A 20,411-nucleotide genomic window follows, 5' to 3' on the forward strand; every position below is an offset into this window, starting at 1 on the left:
GGCCCTATCATTGTTATGTCACAAAGCTAAACTGCACACTTTTAAAGGTCACAGGTCACCCCGTTCTGGAGTTTTCTGCTCCTGTAATAGTCCAGCTGGTGTGCAGCCAAGAGAACTGGACACGGGTGGAGGGTTGAGAGAGTAAAATGCTTTTCAAACAAAAAAAGAATTATAGAAAACAAGCTGCTGAACTCAGATGACTAGCAGTACTAACTCTACTCACATCTGGTCTCTCTTCCTCATTTTTTGTTCTATTTTTTTCTGTTTTAGTTTCATTTTGTGTTATCTCATCTGGTCTCACTCTCATCTATTTATCTTCTGTTCTGGTTTAATCAAATATCATCTCACTTAATTCATTTGATCTTGCCTCATCTCATCTTGTCTCTTCTCTTCACCCCTCCTTCCTTTCCTTTCCCTTTCTTTTCTCTTTCTCTAAGCCCCCCCGTCCACACTACTGCATTTTCGTTTAAAAACGGATAATTAAAACGAGTACGATCTCTGTATTACAATTGATCTCCATCCACATTAAAACGAATGAAAACGTGGATCACGTGACCATCACTGGGCATGCTCTCATCTCACCTCGTCTTTTCTCGTCTCTTGCTTGTTTCATTTATTCTCCTCTCATCTCACCTCGTCTTTTCTCATCTCTTGTCTGGTTTTGTCTATTCTCCTCTCATCTCACCTTGTATTTCTCTTGTCTGGTTTTGTTTAGTCTTGTCTCATCTCACCTCGTCTTTTCTCGTCTCTTGTCTGGTTTTGTTTAGTCTTGTCTCATCTCACCTCGTCTTTTCTTGTCTCTTGTCTGGTTTTGTCTATTCTCCTCTCATCTCACCTTGTATTTCTCTTGTCTGGTTTTGTTTAGTCTTGTCTCATCTCACCTCGTCTTTTCTCGTCTCTTGTCTGGTTTTGTTTAGTCTTGTCTCATCTCACCTCGTCTTTTCTCGTCTCTTGTCTGGTTTTGTTTAGTCTTGTCTCATCTCACCTCGTCTTTTCTCGTCTCTTGTCTGGTTTTGTTTAGTCTTGTCTCATCTCACCTCGTCTTTTCTTGTCTCTTGTCTAGTTTTGTCTAGTCTCCTCTCATCTCACTACTTCTTTTCTCGTCTCTTGTCTTGTTTCATTTATTCTCCTCTCATCTCACCTAGTCTTTTCTCATCTCTTGTCTGATTTTGTCTAGTCTCATCTCACCTAGTCTTTTCTCATCTCTTGTCTGATTTTGTCTAGTCTCATCTCACCTGGTCTTTTCTCGTTTCTTGTCTGGTTTTGGCTAGTCTCCTCTCATCTAACCTCGTCTTTTCTCGTCTCTTGTCTGGTTTTGTCTATTCTCCTCTCATCTCACCTTGTATTTCTCTTGTCTGGTTTTGTTTAGTCTTGTCTCATCTCACCTCGTCTTTTCTCGTCTCTTGTCTGGTTTTGTTTAGTCTTGTCTCATCTCACCTCGTCTTTTCTCATCTCTTGTCTGGTTTTGTCTATTCTCCTCTCATCTCACCTTGTATTTCTCTTGTCTGGTTTTGTTTAGTCTTGTCTCATCTCACCTCGTCTTTTCTCGTCTCTTGTCTGGTTTTGTTTAGTCTTGTCTCATGTCACCTCGTCTTTTCTCGTCTCTTGTCTGGTTTTGTTTAGTCTTGTCTCATCTCACCTCGTCTTTTCTTGTCTCTTGTCTAGTTTTGTCTAGTCTCCTCTCATCTCACTACTTCTTTTCTCGTCTCTTGTCTTGTTTCATTTATTCTCCTCTCATCTCACCTAGTCTTTTCTCATCTCTTGTCTGATTTTGTCTAGTCTCATCTCACCTGGTCTTTTCTCATCTCTTGTCTGATTTTGTCTAGTCTCATCTCACCTAGTCTTTTCTCATCTCTTGTCTGATTTTGTCTAGTCTCATCTCACCTGGTCTTTTCTCGTTTCTTGTCTGGTTTTGGCTAGTCTCCTCTCATCTAACCTCGTCTTTTCTCGTCTCTTGTCTGGTTTTGTCTATTCTCCTCTCATCTCACCTTGTATTTCTCTTGTCTGGTTTTGTTTAGTCTTGTCTCATCTCACCTCGTCTTTTCTCGTCTCTTGTCTGGTTTTGTTTAGTCTTGTCTCATCTCACCTCGTCTTTTCTTGTCTCTTGTCTAGTTTTGTCTAGTCTCCTCTCATCTCACTACTTCTTTTCTCGTCTCTTGTCTTGTTTCATTTATTCTCCTCTCATCTCACCTCGTCTTTTCTCATCTCTTGTCTGGTTTTGTCTATTCTCCTCTCATCTCACCTTGTATTTCTCTTGTCTGGTTTTGTTTAGTCTTGTCTCATCTCACCTCGTCTTTTCTCGTCTCTTGTCTGGTTTTGTTTAGTCTTGTCTCATCTCACCTCGTCTTTTCTTGTCTCTTGTCTAGTTTTGTCTAGTCTCCTCTCATCTCACTACTTCTTTTCTCGTCTCTTGTCTTGTTTCATTTATTCTCCTCTCATCTCACCTAGTCTTTTCTCATCTCTTGTCTGATTTTGTCTAGTCTCATCTCACCTGGTCTTTTCTCGTTTCTTGTCTGGTTTTGGCTAGTCTCCTCTCATCTAACCTCGTCTTTTCTCGTCTCTTGTCTGGTTTTGTCTAGTCTCCTCTCATCTTTTCTCATCTCCTGTCTTGTTTCGTCTAGTCTCATGTCACCTTGGCTTTTCCCATCTCCTGTCTTGTTTCGTCATGTCACCTTGGCTTTTCCCATCTCCTGTCTTGTGTCGTCATGTCACCTTGGCTTTTCCCATCTCCTGTCTTGTTTTGTCATGTCACCTTGGCTTTTCCCATCTCCTGTCTTGTGTCGTCATGTCACCTTGGCTTTTCCCATCTCCTGTCTTGTGTCGTCATGTCACCTTGGCTTTTCCCATCTCCTGTCTTGTTTCATCTAGTCTCATCCCACCTTGTCTTGTTTTGACTTGTTCCATCTCAACTCTCATCTCCCCTCGCATTAACTCGTCTCACCTCATCTTTTCTCATCTCTTGTTTTGTTTCATCTAGTCTAGTCTCGTCTCATCTCACCTCGCCTTGTCACCTCTCGTCTTGTTTTGACTAGTTTTATCTCACCTTGCCTTATCTCATCTCTTGTCTTGTTTTGGCTAGTCTTGTCTCATTTCACCTCGCATTAACTTGTCTCTTGTCTGGTTTCTTCTTGTCTGGTCTTATCTCACCACATCTTTTCTTGTCTCTTGCCTTGTTTTGTCTAGTCTTGTCTCATCTCACCTCATCTTTTCTCGTCTCTTGCCTTGTTTTGTCTAGTCTTGTCTCATCTCACCTCATCTTTTCTCGTCTCTTGCCTTGTTTTGTCTAGTCTTGTCTCATCTCACCTCATCTTTTCTCGTCTCTTGCCTTTTTTTGTATTGTCTTGTCTTATCTCACCTTATCTTTTCTCGTATCTTGTCTTGTTTAGTCTTGTCTTGTCTCATCTCACCTCATCTTTTCTGGTCTCTTGTCCTGTCTTGTTTAGTCTTGTCTTGTCTCATCTCACCTCATCTTTTCTCGTCTCTTGTCTTGTTTAGTCTCATCTCACCTCGTCTAATTTATCTCATTACAATTAATTGTATTGCTCTTGTCTCTTAATTGGCATGTCTCGTCTCATCTGGTCTCTTCTCTCTTTTTTGACCACTAACTAGTAACTACCCTCATTCCCATTGTGGTCTAAATTATCATGGAGGATGTCATATCAAAGGATGGATGATGTATGACATTACAACTCAGTGGTAGATTACAGAAACACATTTTTGCTAGGAAATTAGGGCAGAATGGGCTTTACTGTCCATTTTCCAATACAACATTTTGAAAATATGAAGCAAATGTAGTAAAAATGAAGGTGAAGCTGAATTAAATCTGACCGTCTGACTGCTTTACATTAGTAAGTGTAAACTGACCTCAGGACGCCTGCCACGGTTAACATATCCACACACTGGGCTGTAGGCTCCACTGCCGCAGATGAACAGATGCGTCCTGTTATAGGGCTGGATCACTCGTAAGAAGTTTCCACATCCATGCTGAGGAGAACAAAAGAAACCGAGATCAATGCTTTTGATCCTAAAAGTTATATTACAATCTGATTTTACAATCCGATTTTAAAGTCATTTAACGCTGATGCTACAAGAAAGCTGACTTCTTTCATTTTGGAAACTGAAAATGGCAATTAAAATTAAGACGACTTGTATCGATCCAAACCTATAATTCAGGAAGTGAAAGTTTATATAGGTCAGGAATTCAAGGCCTATTCAAGGAATCCAGGAAACCCAAACTAAAGTGTTGCCAAACCAAATGCACAAGAAAAAGAAGGAGAGAGGGATGAGTCGAGTAAAGAAAAACTGCCAGGGGAGCAGTTAGGAACTTGGCAAAGTGTGTCAACTTAAAACAGCAGCTGCATGAGCTCTCGGTTAGCATGTGCACACACACTTCATGAGCAACTCCAGGAAAATAACTGGACTTCCAACAGCACACACCCCACCATCCACTCCTCCCTTTCACATGTTTGTCATTAATATTTCTTTTTCTGTGGCATATATCAACATTATCCTCTTCTGGCTTGTAAACGTTTTCTTCCGCAAAGGTTGAAAAGACATCTTGACAGCTCACGGTTCATGTAGAGATCAGGCAAAATTAACAAGAGCAAGCTCTATAAACATGTCTTAATATCATTTACAGCTCTGTTAAAGAAATGCCTCAGTGTTTCCCAAATGATGGCGATGGATTCGGATGACATGAGGTCACGCACCGTCGCTCCTGTAGCTGCTGATGATCCTACCAGGGGATAGGTATGGGGTGTATCCCTGTGAGGGAAGGGAAACCTAACAAGGGGCAACACTACAGATCCATTGATACAAATAAAACGTTCAGGAAAATATGTGGTGTAAACCCTAGTTTCAACATGCACACTCATTGATAGAGGGAAAACAGACCCTAGGAAGGGCTCAAACACAAATATTTGTGAAAAGCAGTGCTGGAAGGCTAAACTGCATATTTCACTATGTGACGCATTGCTCTGTAGCCCCACTGTTAAAGTTATTAATCCACTGTATTTCTACAATTGATGTATCTAGTGCTGGGGGAATTTTATGAGACATTTTAAGTACATTTCTTTGGCATTTTTCACCCTAAATTGAAAAGCAAAAGAAATAAACATTTTTAAAATATATATATATATATATATATATATATATATATTTTAATAATTTTAGATTTATTTATTTATTTGCATTCTGGCATTATTTTTTATGACAAATTAAGTGCATTTTCATCCATTTGTTTCCAGAAATACTCAATACCTCACTGTAATTTGTAAAATATTATTTTATTTCTATTCATAGATCATAGATTCAAAGAGTTGTAATGCTTTAGAATTATGTAGAATTTTATTTATAAAATCATTGTGCCTGCAGATATATATATATTTTTTTTAAACAAGTATGGAAGCTCTGCCACAGAATACAAAAAAGGTAATTATTAATTTTTATTTTACATTTGATTTGTGGAGTTCAATTCTTAGAATTGTGAGTTTATTTCATGCAATTCAGACTTTATAACTTGCAATTGCTTTAATCGGAACGCAAGAACAAAAAAAACAAAAAAAAACATTTCAAAATGCACCTGCAGACTATTTTTCCAATCATGAAATTTGTCATTGAGAATTTCTGAAAAATTGTGCAAAAATCTTGTCTCGTTTTCGTGAACCCAATCCTGTGTCTTGTGAGATAAGTGTCTCGTCACACCCCTATGGCATTTATGGTAAGCGTGTTAAGTACAGTATTTTTCTTTGGCCAGCTGAGAACATTAGTCCAATCCTCCATTTTACTTTATTCTAACAAACGTAATTAATGACACATTGTGACCTCCCATCGCGCTTCAGACAACATCTATACAGCTTTTACTCATGGGCACTGGGGCAAAAACCATCTGTTTTTGATCCAGCCATGACTGGTAGAAATTGGAATAATAAAACTTTATTTTGAATATACCCATGCATCTGTTAATGATCCAGCCATAACAGTTAAAATTCGAGGTCTAAACACTGATTAAGAATCAGCTCATGTTTGGTGCTCTTTTGATTGATTTGGGACAAGTTTAATTAATGGCTGTGATTGTAGGGAGAATAATGCTTGTGAAAACAGCTTACTGGATGATCACTTCACCAAGCAACAGACAAATAGGATTTGAATCAAGAATGCTGCTGCTGTGTGTGAATCTATCTGAGGCATACAAAGGTGGCCAACCAGAACATGCAAGGAGTTTAAAAGTGTCAAAGTTCTTACTGTGGGGTCTTTGCCAGCCATCTGACACTCCTCGACTTTACTGGTGGATGCCGGCCAGAAGATCTGATAGAGAGAAAATAGGAGGAGAGCAATGCAAGATTTTTTAATATTAATGAAAAAAACTTAAGACATGACAGTGTAGTTTTGACTTACTGATTTACGTTATAATGCACATCTAATAATGCTATTAGACAAGTTTTTTTTTTTTTTTATATTTAATCAATTGTTGCCATATTGTAAAATTATTGTAAATTGTAAAATAGTATTGTTAAATTGACATCAAACCTGGCATGACACATCTTGATGCACCACATTTGATCGTATGCAACTGCAAATGAGATTTGGGAGCTGTGGTTTTCAGATATTCAGCTAAAAAAAAGTTTACACTAACCATTCAAAGATTTGAGGTTTGTCAGGTTTTTTTTTTTTTTAATTGATGTTCATTCAGCAAGGATGCATGTATAGACCATTTCAAAAGATGTAAACAACACTGGTCCAGAAGCACTTCCTGTTTCAGTTTTTTAACACTACATAAGAGCTGGGATAAAATACAACCAACAGAACATATAAAACTGAATCAAAAAGTTAAACAAACATCTTTAAGATGTTTTCTTTACATGTGAAATAAAGAAAACAGTTACAAACTGAAACAGGAAGTGCTTCTGGACCAGTGTTGTTTACATCTTGTGAAATGGTCTATATATATATATATATATGAAGAGTTCAGATGCAAAAGCCTCTAAGTGCCATTTGAAATTTTCTTCTAGAATGATAATTTTTATCAAGCTTGTATATTTAAGTTCATTAATTTGACTTAAATGGGAATGAAGATTACCTATGGATTGTTATTTAAGTGAAATTACTGAACTTAAATATACAAGCTTGATAAAAATTAGCATTCTAGAAGAAAATTTCAAATGGCACTTAGAGGCTTTTGCATCTGAACTCTTCATATATATATATTATATATATATATATATATATATATATATATATATAGTTTCAGAAGACTTATATAGAAGACAAATATAGAAAATGAGACTTATATGGCACATTTCCACATTATTTTTTGTGTCATCAACAGTCACCTTTCATTGTATAGACAAAAGCAGCCTGGGGATTGTGCAAATTGTCTCTTTTTGTGTTTCATGGAAAAAAGCAAGTTACTACAAATATCAAATTTAAAGCTTAAGAGTTATTTAGCAATCACAAGCTCTAAAAGAAAACAAAAATCAGGCTGTATTGTTCTCAGACTTAAGGCTTCTTACTGGCGAACGCAGTCTGGAATTCTGCAGCATAGACCGGCAGAATGCAATGAATCTGAAGTTTTGCCAGCCTTAGTTGGAAGAGGAAAGATACACTTCCATACTTTGTGCCAGTTGTGTTTAAGCCCTCTCTGTGTTTAAACAAACTACTTCTCTCCCATTTGTCAAATGAGATGTGAAAGAAGAAAATGTGGTCACCATTGGTTTCAACATCTGCAGAAGTGTTCTGCTGCGTTTCATGTTGATATAGAGGAGTGTTAACTGCTCTCTCACCTTCAGCGTGTTCTGGCTGATATTATTGATGTCCATCGAGAGGACATGGTCCTTGCAGCCCACGTACATGCGGTCCTGATCCTCATCCATGAAAAGGATCCTGTAGTCCATGGCCTTCTCAGACAAAGTGTAGTGCTCAAAGGATGGGGTTTTCTGTAATTCTGTAATGCAAACACAAACATGTTCTTTTGCATTAGTGTGAGTGAGGTTGAGGTGTTTACTTGGGATGCTGCCGAACGCTGATTCAAAAACACACACAGTCTCACATACTTTTACTGAGATGCAGGGCACTTCACTATACCATCAAAGTCTCTCTAATGAAGAGTGACCTCATGAATATTCATTATTGTTTCTCATTAGTCATTCACTAATGTATAGAGAAACGGAGGCCACATTGATACCCTCCTCCTCGTCTTTATTCTTTTTTAACACTCTTCTAAAGCCACCCATTTTTGTTTTTCTGTTCAATGTTCAGATAACTCCGTCCAGTTCCAATCAAAGTCACATTTATCTTCTCCACAGACATTTTCTATTCATTTTTGTGCTTTTTATCTTAAAATAAAGAGAAGCCTATGAAGACAAAATCAGCGCAATTCCCACCTTCCTTAGTGGATCTCATGACTAATATCTCCATCCCCTGCTTCCTATTCAAACCAGCACATCCAAAGCATTGGGCAAAATTAGGAATTTAAAAATGTGTCATAAAAAACATTATTGAATATAAAAAAATATAGGATATATACACCGATATGAACATTTTGGTCAATACCGATAGTTTATTATATTTGAAAGACTATAAACGATATATTGGCCAACACATTTAAATACATTTTTTATATAATTTTAAACGCCTGACCACTTAACTGTATTTTACTTTTTTGAAGCGATTCCAATCATATTTCAAACAATTCAAATTATTTATCGGCATTAATATATTGGCCAAATTTCGCCAATAACAAAAAAAAAAGAACATAACTAGCCGATAATGATATGGTGGCCAATATATCATGCATCCCTAAAATATGTACTTTAATATATGAATCTCAAATTATTAAATACTTCTCATAGTTCAGTATTCTCAAAACAGCAATCAAATTCATATTAATTTTGCGTTTGCCTTTTGGCATATTCAAATTGTGATAATATTAAAAGCAAAATTTGCATCTATTGTGTGTGTGTATACTGTGTGTTTGTGTTTATATATATATATATATATATATATACACACATACTGTACACTAGTTCTATTGGTGATATTTCATAAATCAATTTTATATTATTTACTTTTTTTAATTCCATTTTGTTCCTTTTAAAATTCACATGTTTCTACCTAAAATTCTGTTTATAATTTTATATTTCAAATTCAATTTAAATTCAGGAGTTTAAAAGACATTACGATTTTAAAGCGACCAGCACACACGACGAAGTGGAGATTGTCACCCCAGGCTCTCTGAAGAGCATTGACCGTAGACAGCATGTCTCACCAGACTATTATGGGATTATATTAGTTGACGAGGGCCTTGTCAAACTCGTCATCCTAACGTGGGTTTAATAAAGTGGAGGTGCGGAGGGCAACAGATTACATCAACCAGGCTTCAAAGCACCACGGATAGCATCTCAGTAAGATAAGAGTTGCATTATTACTACTCAAAGAGCTCATCAGGGCGAGACTGCAACGTGCTGCGAGCATGAAAACTAGACAGGAACAAAGACGTGACGTTGCAGAAGAAACATAGGAGGAAGCAGATGTGAGTAAATAAGTATTAAATAAAATGCCTTGAAAGAGGGAGCGAAAGAGAGAAATCCCACTTCTGGTTAGGTTTCAGGAGACTAATTAGAAACATGCAGCTTCTGTAAACTCAGACAGGAATCATGAAGTCCCATTTCGCCCTATTCAGCAGACTAAAGACTTTCAGAAAGATTTTCCTTTCAGAAAATTGCGTTGGTGGGTGAGCCTTTAATTTCAGTTTATTTCAGCTTCTGTTTTAGTTTTTTTAGAACATAAAAATGCTGTGTTGCTCATAACTTACTCTTTCTTTCGTTGCTGGTGTCCTGCACAAAATAGTTCCCAGATGTTAAATTATAAAGGCCCATTCACACCAAGGTTATAATAAACATAATTATAACTATTAGCATCCACACCAACATAAGGGCTGTCAATGTTGAAAAATCAATCAAGCAATATCCCAACAATATTTTTTCTTTGACTCTTTGCAATTTTTTAACATTATTGTAATTTTAACCATTCTTGTTGTGAACCTTAAGAATAGAATTTTATATTTTCTAAAGGGAATGTGAGTGGTGTTCGCCTGGGCAAACACTTCCAGGGTGTTCTGGGGGATGTTGACACACACACACTCTACCGTTTAAAACTTTTGGGTCCACTTTAATGATTTGATCATGTCACATGATCATTCTAATATGGTGATTTGCTGCTCAAGAAATATTTATTATTATTAATGTCAATTGTATTGTGGAATGTATTGATGATTGATGAGTGATTTGATTAATAGGAAGTAGAAAAAAACAGCATTTATTTGAAATAGAAATAATTTTTAACATTAGAAGAAATGTCATACTGTCACTTTTGACTAATTTAATGTGTCTTTGTCTAATAAACGTTTTAATTTCCCTTTTTAAAATCTTACCCACCCCAAATTTTTGACCGGTAAAGGTTTAGTTCAGTCAGGTTTAGGTTTGAGTGCTTTAGGTTAAGCAATGATTAACCTCAAACTGTTTATTGTGGAATCTGACTTTCATCTATTCTGTCTTTCTAAAACAAATTCTAATATGGTGAAGTAAAAGACAGCACAGTGGGAAACGTTCACAAGACCTTCCCACCCCATGGATAAACAGACACGTGTTCCCCCTCTCGGGAGGATTGTGTGGTGTTTTGTGTCCGCCTGTCCTGACCCCTGAGCTCTGAAAACATGAATCATTCTTAGAGCTATGGACACATGTCTAAGTAAACATTCCCCACTGACAGGTGCTACCACACCTGCTCATAATGCGATTAAGAAGCTGTAGTTTATTTCATATTTGGGTTTATGGAAGAAAATACAACAGAACCGATGATCTAATTTATTCTAAATGTAAAATAATATTTTACTTAAGGTCAAAGGTCACTTAGCAAATTTTTCAGTTAGGTGCAAACAGAGGGTACATCCCAATCCACATACTTATACCATGCACTACAAGTATGCACTTCAGATGGGAAAGTTTTGAGTGTGTAGTAAGACAAATATATAAGAATTGCCTGCTCTAGTCTTATGATTAGTATGTAAATTTGGATGCAACAAGATTTGTTTGAAAAGCATTTTTGGCTAAGCAATTAGCCACCTAACTAATTACAAACGCACAATTAGTTTTAACTAACAAGCCGAATTATGCTTTTATTTGAAACACATTGCATTATTTTTACGTTAAAGCCAATTTTTCTAGGCAGGTTCACCCCAGGTAGCCTGAGTTATAGTAGTTGGATGTTACTTATGTAATGCAGTTTTCAAATCGTGCCAGGCCAGCTGGATTAGGATCAAGGCTTTGACTGCTTCAATGCAATATTCATCTAATTGTTAGCCACTGCAGTGTTAATTTGGCCCGGTGTTTTGGATCATGAACTTTCTGCAAAGCATGTGGGTGCAGATCACAGAGAAACACTGACTGATTGTTTGAAATGAGACTCGAAAATGTCAGTGATTTCTGTTATTCTTTCTGCAGTTTAAATCAATTTGCCAGTAGGTGGCAACAAGTATCTGCCATTATGAATGAGTCATTGAATCGTTCAATCAATCAATCATTTAGTTCAAAAGCACTGATTCATTCAGGCGCAGTTACATTTACCGTTGCTTACTGACATTTTGTGGGTAAAAGACGGCTAATTGAAACTGTTCCAATCTTGTTCCAATTGAAACTCTTGTTCAATTGGAACAAGAGTTTCACTTGAATGTGAAAAATTTCCCCACGTACTGTAAATTTAACTCATGTTCAGTTTGGTGATGTGAATTCGCTGCAGTCAACAGAAAAGGTGCTTTGTTTGAAAGTGACTTTTGTGTGAGCTGTGCTTCATATATCGTTATGCTATTGTCAATGATAGTAGACATTTAAATATGGCTGATATTTTGCATATTTTCCTCGCCACAAAATTAAATTTGGGTATTAATTACCTAGCAACATTCATGCTAGCAACATTCAACTAGCAACATGTTAGTTAGCAACATTCAATCTAAAAGGAAAGATACTCAAAATGAACGTCATGTTTATTGAACTAATGCATAAAAGCAATATCCTAATTACGTTCTATACAGGGTGTGAATAACAAGCAGACTATATTTTTAGTGTCTTGCTATCCTAAAACTCACAATATTCTAAAACTTGCAATCAAACTTAAACTGTCACTGTTTCACTCTTGTGTTTAGCTTTGGAAAGTCTGATTCATTCTAGTGATCTGTTGTTGTTGTTTTTTGGCTTATGTCAATGTCTTCAACGTTTTATATCATATGGAAATATTTAAATGCTGCTGTTTATTTTCATTTCTGTTTTGAGAGGTTTCACTGTTGTTTAACCATTATGAGCAGCATTCAACACTGATTAAGCTTTTTTATGTTTTTGAATAAATTAATAGGTCAAGACTCCAGTATCATGACACTGATCCATCTACAAACAGCTCAAGCTTAGCCTGGCTAACGCCAGACCACGTATCATTGAGAATGAAACGTGGTCTGGAAACCACATGTTCATTTTCACGTATTTGAGACGTGGTTTACGAATGCCCAGAGCCGTATTATTGGGTGCTACGAATGTCTATCAAATGCGCCTGTACATCTATCAAATGCGCCTGTGCTCCCTCCCCGTTCTGTGATTGGTTCCCTATTTCAGGGGAAAATTTGGTTCATGGTATCCAGACTGGCTAGCAGCGCGAATAAAATTGCGCTGCGGCAAGGCAGCATGGGGAAACACAGGCTGGCTAAAGCTAATGTTTGGAGACACAATTCATCAGTGAATGGGAATTACAAACCGCACATTTCTGTAGGTAACACATAATTGAATTCATGTTATTAATTTAAAAACATCATTCATTCCCAATCATGACTAGTGTCAAGAGAATATTGATAAGGGGCCTGACCTCAGTTTGTATAAAAGATGAAGAATGCATAGTTATGCTACATCATGGAAAGTTGGCAGACACCAAACCGCTATACACTTCAGAGACTCTGAGTTTAAATGCTTCCAGCAATCAAACTCAGTGTCAGCAGTCAAAAGTGGCACACATGATGAATTTGAATCAACATCGAGCAAATCAAAACCATATTCCAATACTTAAAGGCCAATATGTAACTTTAAACCCCAGGCTAAATCACGTCAAGAAAGCTTTTGATAATAAATACATTTTGTTTGTGATCATACAGTATTAATCATGGGCTTGACCACATTCCTGCATGGTTAAATCAGGAAGATCAACCCATGTCCTGGTAGGATTGGTCCTAGAGGAGACAGTGTGGGTGTTGCTCTGTTGATACTGTTGACCATGAGTTTAAAGGCTGTGTTGTTGGCTCAGCGGGGTGCTCTTTACACTGCCGATGGTGGGGTTTTCTGGACGGGTTGTATTGCGGAGAAGTGCTTGGAACGTCTTCCTCACAGGTGTTCTGTCTGGGCCACTTCCTGAACTCCTCAGTGGAGGGATATTTGATATATGTGGTTAAAAAGTACTTATGAGCTTGTGTAGTCAAATGAGAAGGTTGATTCTCATTATTATACTACAGTTTGATTGTCTTTAAATCATCTGTGAAAGGAACAAAGCTGAAAACAAGTAGCAATAAGAACTCAAGAAGTTGTGTGTAGCAGGGGTTTGAAAGCTGGGGCTTGGGGATCAAAGTTTCACTATGAACTCTTATTCTGTCATTTTAAGTGGAGCTTGTATACAGCACGCATACATGATATCTATTGTTTTATGTTCTTTATTTTTTATCTGATCAAATATGATCAAAGGAGGGATTGATAGATTTGTTTTCTCCTGGCTGGCTCGCCAAATTTTTAGATTTTGGTGTTGCCGAGCAGTGGTTTCGGTGGTTCAAATCAATGTTTTTTCACTTATAGTGGGTAGAATAATTTTACATATTGGGTAATATTTTAATAATTTTCTTTGGCTTCAGTACAATGAGAATTTGCAAAAATGTGTTTTTATAATGACACTCTTTATAATCTCTCACTATAGGTCTTTATACATAAAATACACAACCTTTGGATTCAGATTTTATTTTATCATGAAAATGACAGTAAAAACATTTATAATGTATTTTTAAAATATTTAATCAAGTACAATATCTGTCTTTCTATTTTAAGAAAGGGGTCCTTACCACAAAGAGATTTAAGGGTCTTTGGCACCAAAACGTTTAACAGCCTTCTATAGAGCTTAATTTATCATGAACCCAGAACAGTAACCCATAAAGAAGGTTATTCCGTTACCAATGTGAACAAGATGATCTTTTTCAGATCTTTAACATGAGCAAGCTTTGAGCAGCCATCCAAGTGATGAACTAAGAACTTTGACCACGCTAACTGGCTGTAGATAAGTTTCCTCTTCCCCATTCCACTCACAACCTTTTTGTTTTCATTTACGCAGTCGAGCAGAACTGGAACAAGGCCCTTTTGTGCTAAGAAACTTCTTAAACATCCATTATTAAACAGCACAGAGAGGGTTATGGGTCTTGATCTTCTCAGAGGAGACCACCAAGACATGCAAGACTGCATGTTTGATCATAAAAAAGAGAAGCTTCCAGAGAAATCCATACTTGCATGTATGTGGCACAAGGTTACGAGATTAGAGAAAGGCTGGTAGGTTTAAGAGTTTAATGAGTACATGGATTCACCTTGACATGGATCAAATAATCCATATTTTCCTCTACGCTTCCAGCCTGGTGTTGTCAATACTAGCTTCGCTCTGTTCATATTAGCTTTGTGAAGCTGCTCTACTAGACTGATAAAAAAATTGACCATTGCTTAAGCTGAGATCAACTTAAGTAAATAAATGAATCTTGGGCCTTCTATTCCAATTAATGTAGTTTAGCCTGAGTCAAAATCAGCAAAATGGACTGAACAACTCAAACCTATTGGGGAAATATGTCACCATCACACAAAATTCCAGATTGTGTAGAATTTAGTTTTTTAGCCTGTTTTCACCTGCCAGATAAAACTCATAAGTCTGAGCTCTTAGCATATTTGCCCATATCTTCTCAACTCAAGATTGTGTGGCTCATTCCATATCTTAATTATGTGGAACAAAGTTTAAAACAGCAACAAACCTTTAAATGCAAGTATAAATATGAGTAAACCTTAAGCTATGCTCATCTGCTCAATGCATTCAATATAAAAGTATTTTAAGACTATTCTGATTATTGGCCTGATCAGAGCATATCATCAGGTTCTTAGAATTGGCTAACATAATACTATCATTTGGTTAGTCTTACAAGGAGCATGCTTGCTCTTGGCAAAATATCAGCTTAGCTATTTTACAAGAGAAGCTGGATTGATTTAAAGCCATGATGTCTAACGTCTGGTATAGGTTGCCCACTCATGTCACGGAAGCGCTGCATTCTTCCCTGTCTCGGCTGCCAATGCTTTAACCAAAGGCTGAAATTAGCGACAGATACAAAACCAGCCTCGTGTCAGATTAGAATCACTACAACTGATTTCAGAACTGAGCTGCAGCTTTGCCATGTAATTTGAAGGTAAATCAACGATCAGTCAGACTGGAATCCCTAGCCATATTTAACCAGTCTGTATGCTTAGAAATCCAATTGAATAACCAATTGAATGTGTGTGTGTGTGTGTGTGTGTATATATATATATATAGAGAGAGAAAGAGATTTTAAATACTGTCTTTAATGTTGTTTCAGCAATCATTTGGAGATTCGGTGTGAAAATATATTTTAGTTAAATTTCGTAACATTTTTTTTTTGGAAAATATATTTTAATGTTACGTGCAATTAATTACAGAAATCTTTGTAATTAATTTGGTTATTTTGTTTCATCGCTTGACAATGATGTAATATATATATATATATATATATATATATATATTTATTTAATTATTTTATTTTAGTTCATAACTAAATATATAATTTATTTGTCTAATTACTCATAAATATTAGAATTATTAGTAAGAAAACAGTGCCATGTAAAGAATGCTGATAGAATGCAATTACGTTCACAATTGAATTTAAAGTCGGGATGAAACTGAAGTTTGCAATAGTCTATTGTGATGTTTAATTGCGTAAAATGCTTCTCGATCAAGGACAAGATGTAGAGGGGGGACTTGATTTTTTTGTCAGTGGGGAATTAATTGGATCATTGGATGGTTGAGGTTTACTATTGCTGTGATGTCATGTGATTGACAGGTTGTGCCGCCCTCACGCAAGTAAATGTCACTCCAAGAGGGGAAGTTATTTTGATTAAAGATTACAAGGGCACATGAAGGGCATTTGATTTCACGGTAACTTGTGTACATAGGCCTAGTTAGTGCAGTTGAAGATAACTTAGACATCTCAGATTGAATTGACCTGGATTCACAGAAATCTTCACGTGGAAACACAATAAATATAGTCACTCTAACAAAGAATGTCAAAGAATTATCAAGACTATATCACGACCAACACCATGTGAACAAACGATTGCATGGACCTGCTGAGAGTCACTAATTGCAGTTCAGCTCTCGAGCCAAAGTTTTCCAGGCTCCAGTAACTTTGCTTTACTGGCTTAAGCTCCAATTACAGCCGCAGCTTTTGTTAACTTCCTCCTCAATGCCTGAACACCAAAAGCTTGCGTGCATAAATTAACTGTATTCAAATAAATCGGTCATTTCCCTTTCAGAACGCTGCTGGTGCCAGTGTTGCTCGGGGAAACAAGTTAGGGGAGTACCCAAAACTCATGTTCTTCATGGAGATGGAGTGCCCCTGCCTTCAAGTCATGACTTTAAACCCCTTTCAAAAGCCACCGATGTTTAGATAATAGCATGGTTCTTTGGTTTGGTTCTGCCTGGTTACACTCACATAATGTGATGTGTAAGTGATTTCACACATACTCATAGAGCTCAAAGCCTCTGTCCAGGCAACCGTATACGTCATCCTCATTAACGTGTACAATATATTTGGTTCAGTCGTATGATCTATCGTGCTGTAAGATGGAAACATGCCAAGTGATTGGTGCCTACTAGGACACCATTACTGTTCAATAGGGTCTTAAAGTCTTAAACTTAAAATCGGCATTAAATGTAAGTTGTAATAATCTTTTATTGTCTTTTGGGATGTATATGAGTGGAAGAGCTTCACAAAGCAAGAAAAAATGTGGGCAGGATTTGATTTTATGCATCAGGAATGGATTGGATGTTTGCTATTGATTGATTCCGGTGATCATCAGAAGAGAAGTGATGTCACTGCATGGTGGATATTCTAAATAAATATTAAAAGGGCACACAAATTAATATATGTATATATATATATATATATATATTATGCACGGGTAAGTCATTTTTAATAAATACCACAATATTCTTTGTGTATTCTATATTGAAGGGTTGTTCCATTTCGTAGGGGAATATTTCAACCCCTGTAACTCTGTTTTAAGGGCCAAGGGGTACACTCGAAAACAAGGGGTAGGGCCAAGGGGTGAATTGGGATTGAGCCTTAGGGTGATCAGATGAACACAGGAAGCAGGTTGGGATGCGCTCAATGTGTTGCGACCACACAGACTGCAGGGTAACATGCGACAGAGTCGTCACACAGTCTGTCCTCTTGACATTACCCACATTCCTCTGGCCTCTAGAATGCACACATACACACATACACAAGCACTCTCATTCAATAAGCATTTATAAATACTGGCACAGGGGAAGAGGACCTGTATGCACTGCATTGCACACTGACAGCACTGTTAGCAAATGACTGCATCAATTAGCAAATGGGCTGCCATTTTGCCCCTAAATCCTTCAACACATCTGTCCTCTGGAGTAACCAGTCAGAGATGAACTGTTTCTGCCACACTATTTCAAGATACAATGGTTCTCTTGTACATGGTACAAGAAAAACGGGACTAGTTATATAGTTGTATACTCATACAGTGGATAAAATAGTAATAAAGTTGCTGATGATAACAGCTCCCATTTGTACGATACTTTTTGCAAGTGTCGGCATCTAGCTAAATTCGGTTTCTCAAAATTATTTAATATATAACTAATAGTAAAACTTTATTTACTTTGTCAAAAAAATATATTTAGATATCGCCTTTAAAGCAAGCTTCTAATAATATAAAGCAAAACTTGTACATATGTTATAAAAATACTTTATCTTTACACCATTTATGTTATAATATTTATTATATTATATTAGGAAATACAAATATATATATATATATATATGTGGGCATTATTAATCATAATTGATGCACTGATCTACACTTCATAATTGGGTTCAATATTTCAACCTGCTGTGATTTGAGATGTTTTAATTCATGCATGCTATTAGGATGGATTGTAACTAAATAGGCAAAGTGAAATTAAAGGCTGATTGTCATCATCATGCTATTTATAAAAATGAATGCTTAAGCTTCACAAATAAAACTGTTGAGGTTAACCGAGTACAAAAAGCCTGCAAAGAAAAGATGTGCGTCCTGTTTAAATACGATTAGAAGTGATTGGGCTTTCATTCACGTTTATTTGTAATATATTTTACAGTTCTGTCAGATTCCACAACAGATAGCATAATATTAGCACTGAGTTCAGATGGGGTTGCTCTCTTGGCAGCATTGAAGTTTATCAGCAGTCTCAGATCCTTCGTATCTCTCTGCGTCAGGTCGGGCTCAGTTACAGTGCTGTATTTCTCTGGCTCCACACAGGGTTTCCCACAGGAGCTGTAACTTTACACGTTAACCTACCCATCATACTAATGGCTGCTTTGCCCCAATTAGCACATGGGCACATCTTCACCTGTCACCGTTCCCCCTGGGCCCCCCGTGACCTTTCACCTTAACACGAGGCACCCCTCCTTTATACATAAACATGCACACAACAGTGACAATGGAAAGTCCGGGGTGAATTCCTACAAAGTCATATTCAACCCATAACCCTACCCCACCTTTTGTGTTTTTCTTGCATTATTTTCATATCAAGGACATTTTATACTATTTAGTTGTGTTGTACAGCCATATCTTGTGTAACAATGCAGAAAAGTCAAAGAAAAGTAAATATATGCGGTAACTTTGAAGGTATACAGATGAACACAGACATGAAGACTAGAAGAAGTCTCATTTTGAAAGTGAAATTCACATTTTAGCACAGGAAGGACCTGTTGACTCCCATTACACCAACGTTTCCTTAGTTTTTCTTTTCAACCAACCTCTTTCCTTTTACAATATAGAGTTTTGGCCACTCAGCTGGAAAAGCTGTAAGAATCTTCTAACCATAGACCATATTTGGCTTTAAACCTTCTCTCCAAAGCCATAGGCATGCACGGTTTGAGCAAACAGATAGCATAAAAGGCTTAAAGGAAGTCTTGGAGGGTGAAACATGGAACAACGCTTGAATGCATTAGCATGAATCAATTGAGGAGAACATGCATGTCAACGCCAACATTATGACGAGCTGTTCTCAGTATTGATGGACATGGATTGATCATGTTATCTCCATGCAAACAGAGTAAACCAGCGGGGTTAGAAAGGTCAGCGACAGACCTTCAGGCAGAAATGGAGGTGAAATGGGGGCGAGAAAGAGGACAGAGATTGTCTGCCTTGAGCACCGCAGTCCAAGCTCTAACTCAATCAATCAGTACAGTTACCCTAGACATAGCCTGCAGATAAACACATTTGTTGGCCTTAATATGCCACTGCTGACAGCCTCGACAAACCATGTTTTGTACAGAATGGAATTCCCCCAAACATTTTTCACTGTGTTTGTGTGTATTTTTGTGTTCATTGCTTAATAATTTACATGTGTTCAGTGTTCATAACTATTATCCTTAGCCAAAAATATGTTTTATGACTACAAAGAACTATTCACACTATTCAGATCTCAACTTGAAAAGGACTGACGCTCCATTATAGTTTAGCAGACCTAACTTTAACTCTAACCTAACGACCTCTCAATCTCACACTCAACATAGAGGCTAGTTGCAGGCAATGATCTTTCACCTAGCATTGAGTGCTGTTTGCTAAGGCAAGCTTCAGTGTTACTATTTCTCATACTTGGTGATAAGTATTTTTCAAAACCCCACCTATAATGATAACTATTAGCATCCACAACAGCGGACGATGTCGTTCTATTTATTTTAAGTGTTGTCTGCCACTTTAAATGCTCGCTTTCATTACAGCAGGATGGATTCTGATTGGCTGTCAATGTTTTTATTGTTCATTAGCTGAAAGAAAGAAGAAAAAAACACTCTGAAAGTGATTCCAACGATATAGTTTCTCTGTGATGTTATAGTTAAAATTATTCCCATTGTCCTTAGTGTGAACAAGCCTTATTTCTAAGTACGATTCTGAAAGGTGGGTTTTGTTTGTGTTTAGCTTTGTTTTGTTTTTTTGTTTTTGTTGCGCTTTTTTGTTTCTGCTTATGGTTTGCATTTGTTTTATTTTTGTTGCATGTTT

At 37.0% G+C, this 20,411-nt stretch overlaps 1 protein-coding gene across 1 annotated transcript in view; it reads right to left on the reverse strand.

Moving 5' to 3' along the window:
* The window catches only part of sema3c (sema domain, immunoglobulin domain (Ig), short basic domain, secreted, (semaphorin) 3C), a 52,710-nt gene that overhangs the window by 20,851 nt on the left and 11,448 nt on the right, over positions 1-20,411 (reverse strand). The window contains exons 3-5 of the mRNA XM_039668235.2: positions 7,782-7,942; positions 6,244-6,306; positions 3,865-3,984 (exon numbers count right to left, since the gene is read on the reverse strand). Coding sequence (XP_039524169.2) covers positions 3,865-3,984; positions 6,244-6,306; positions 7,782-7,942 — 344 coding nt within the window. The remainder of the gene's footprint in view (positions 1-3,864; positions 3,985-6,243; positions 6,307-7,781; positions 7,943-20,411) is intronic.

The sequence above is a fragment of the Pimephales promelas genome, chromosome 24 (genome assembly GCF_988280905.1).
Source record: "Pimephales promelas chromosome 24, fPimPro1.hap1.1, whole genome shotgun sequence".
In the NCBI taxonomy this organism is placed as follows: Eukaryota; Metazoa; Chordata; class Actinopteri; order Cypriniformes; family Leuciscidae; genus Pimephales; species Pimephales promelas.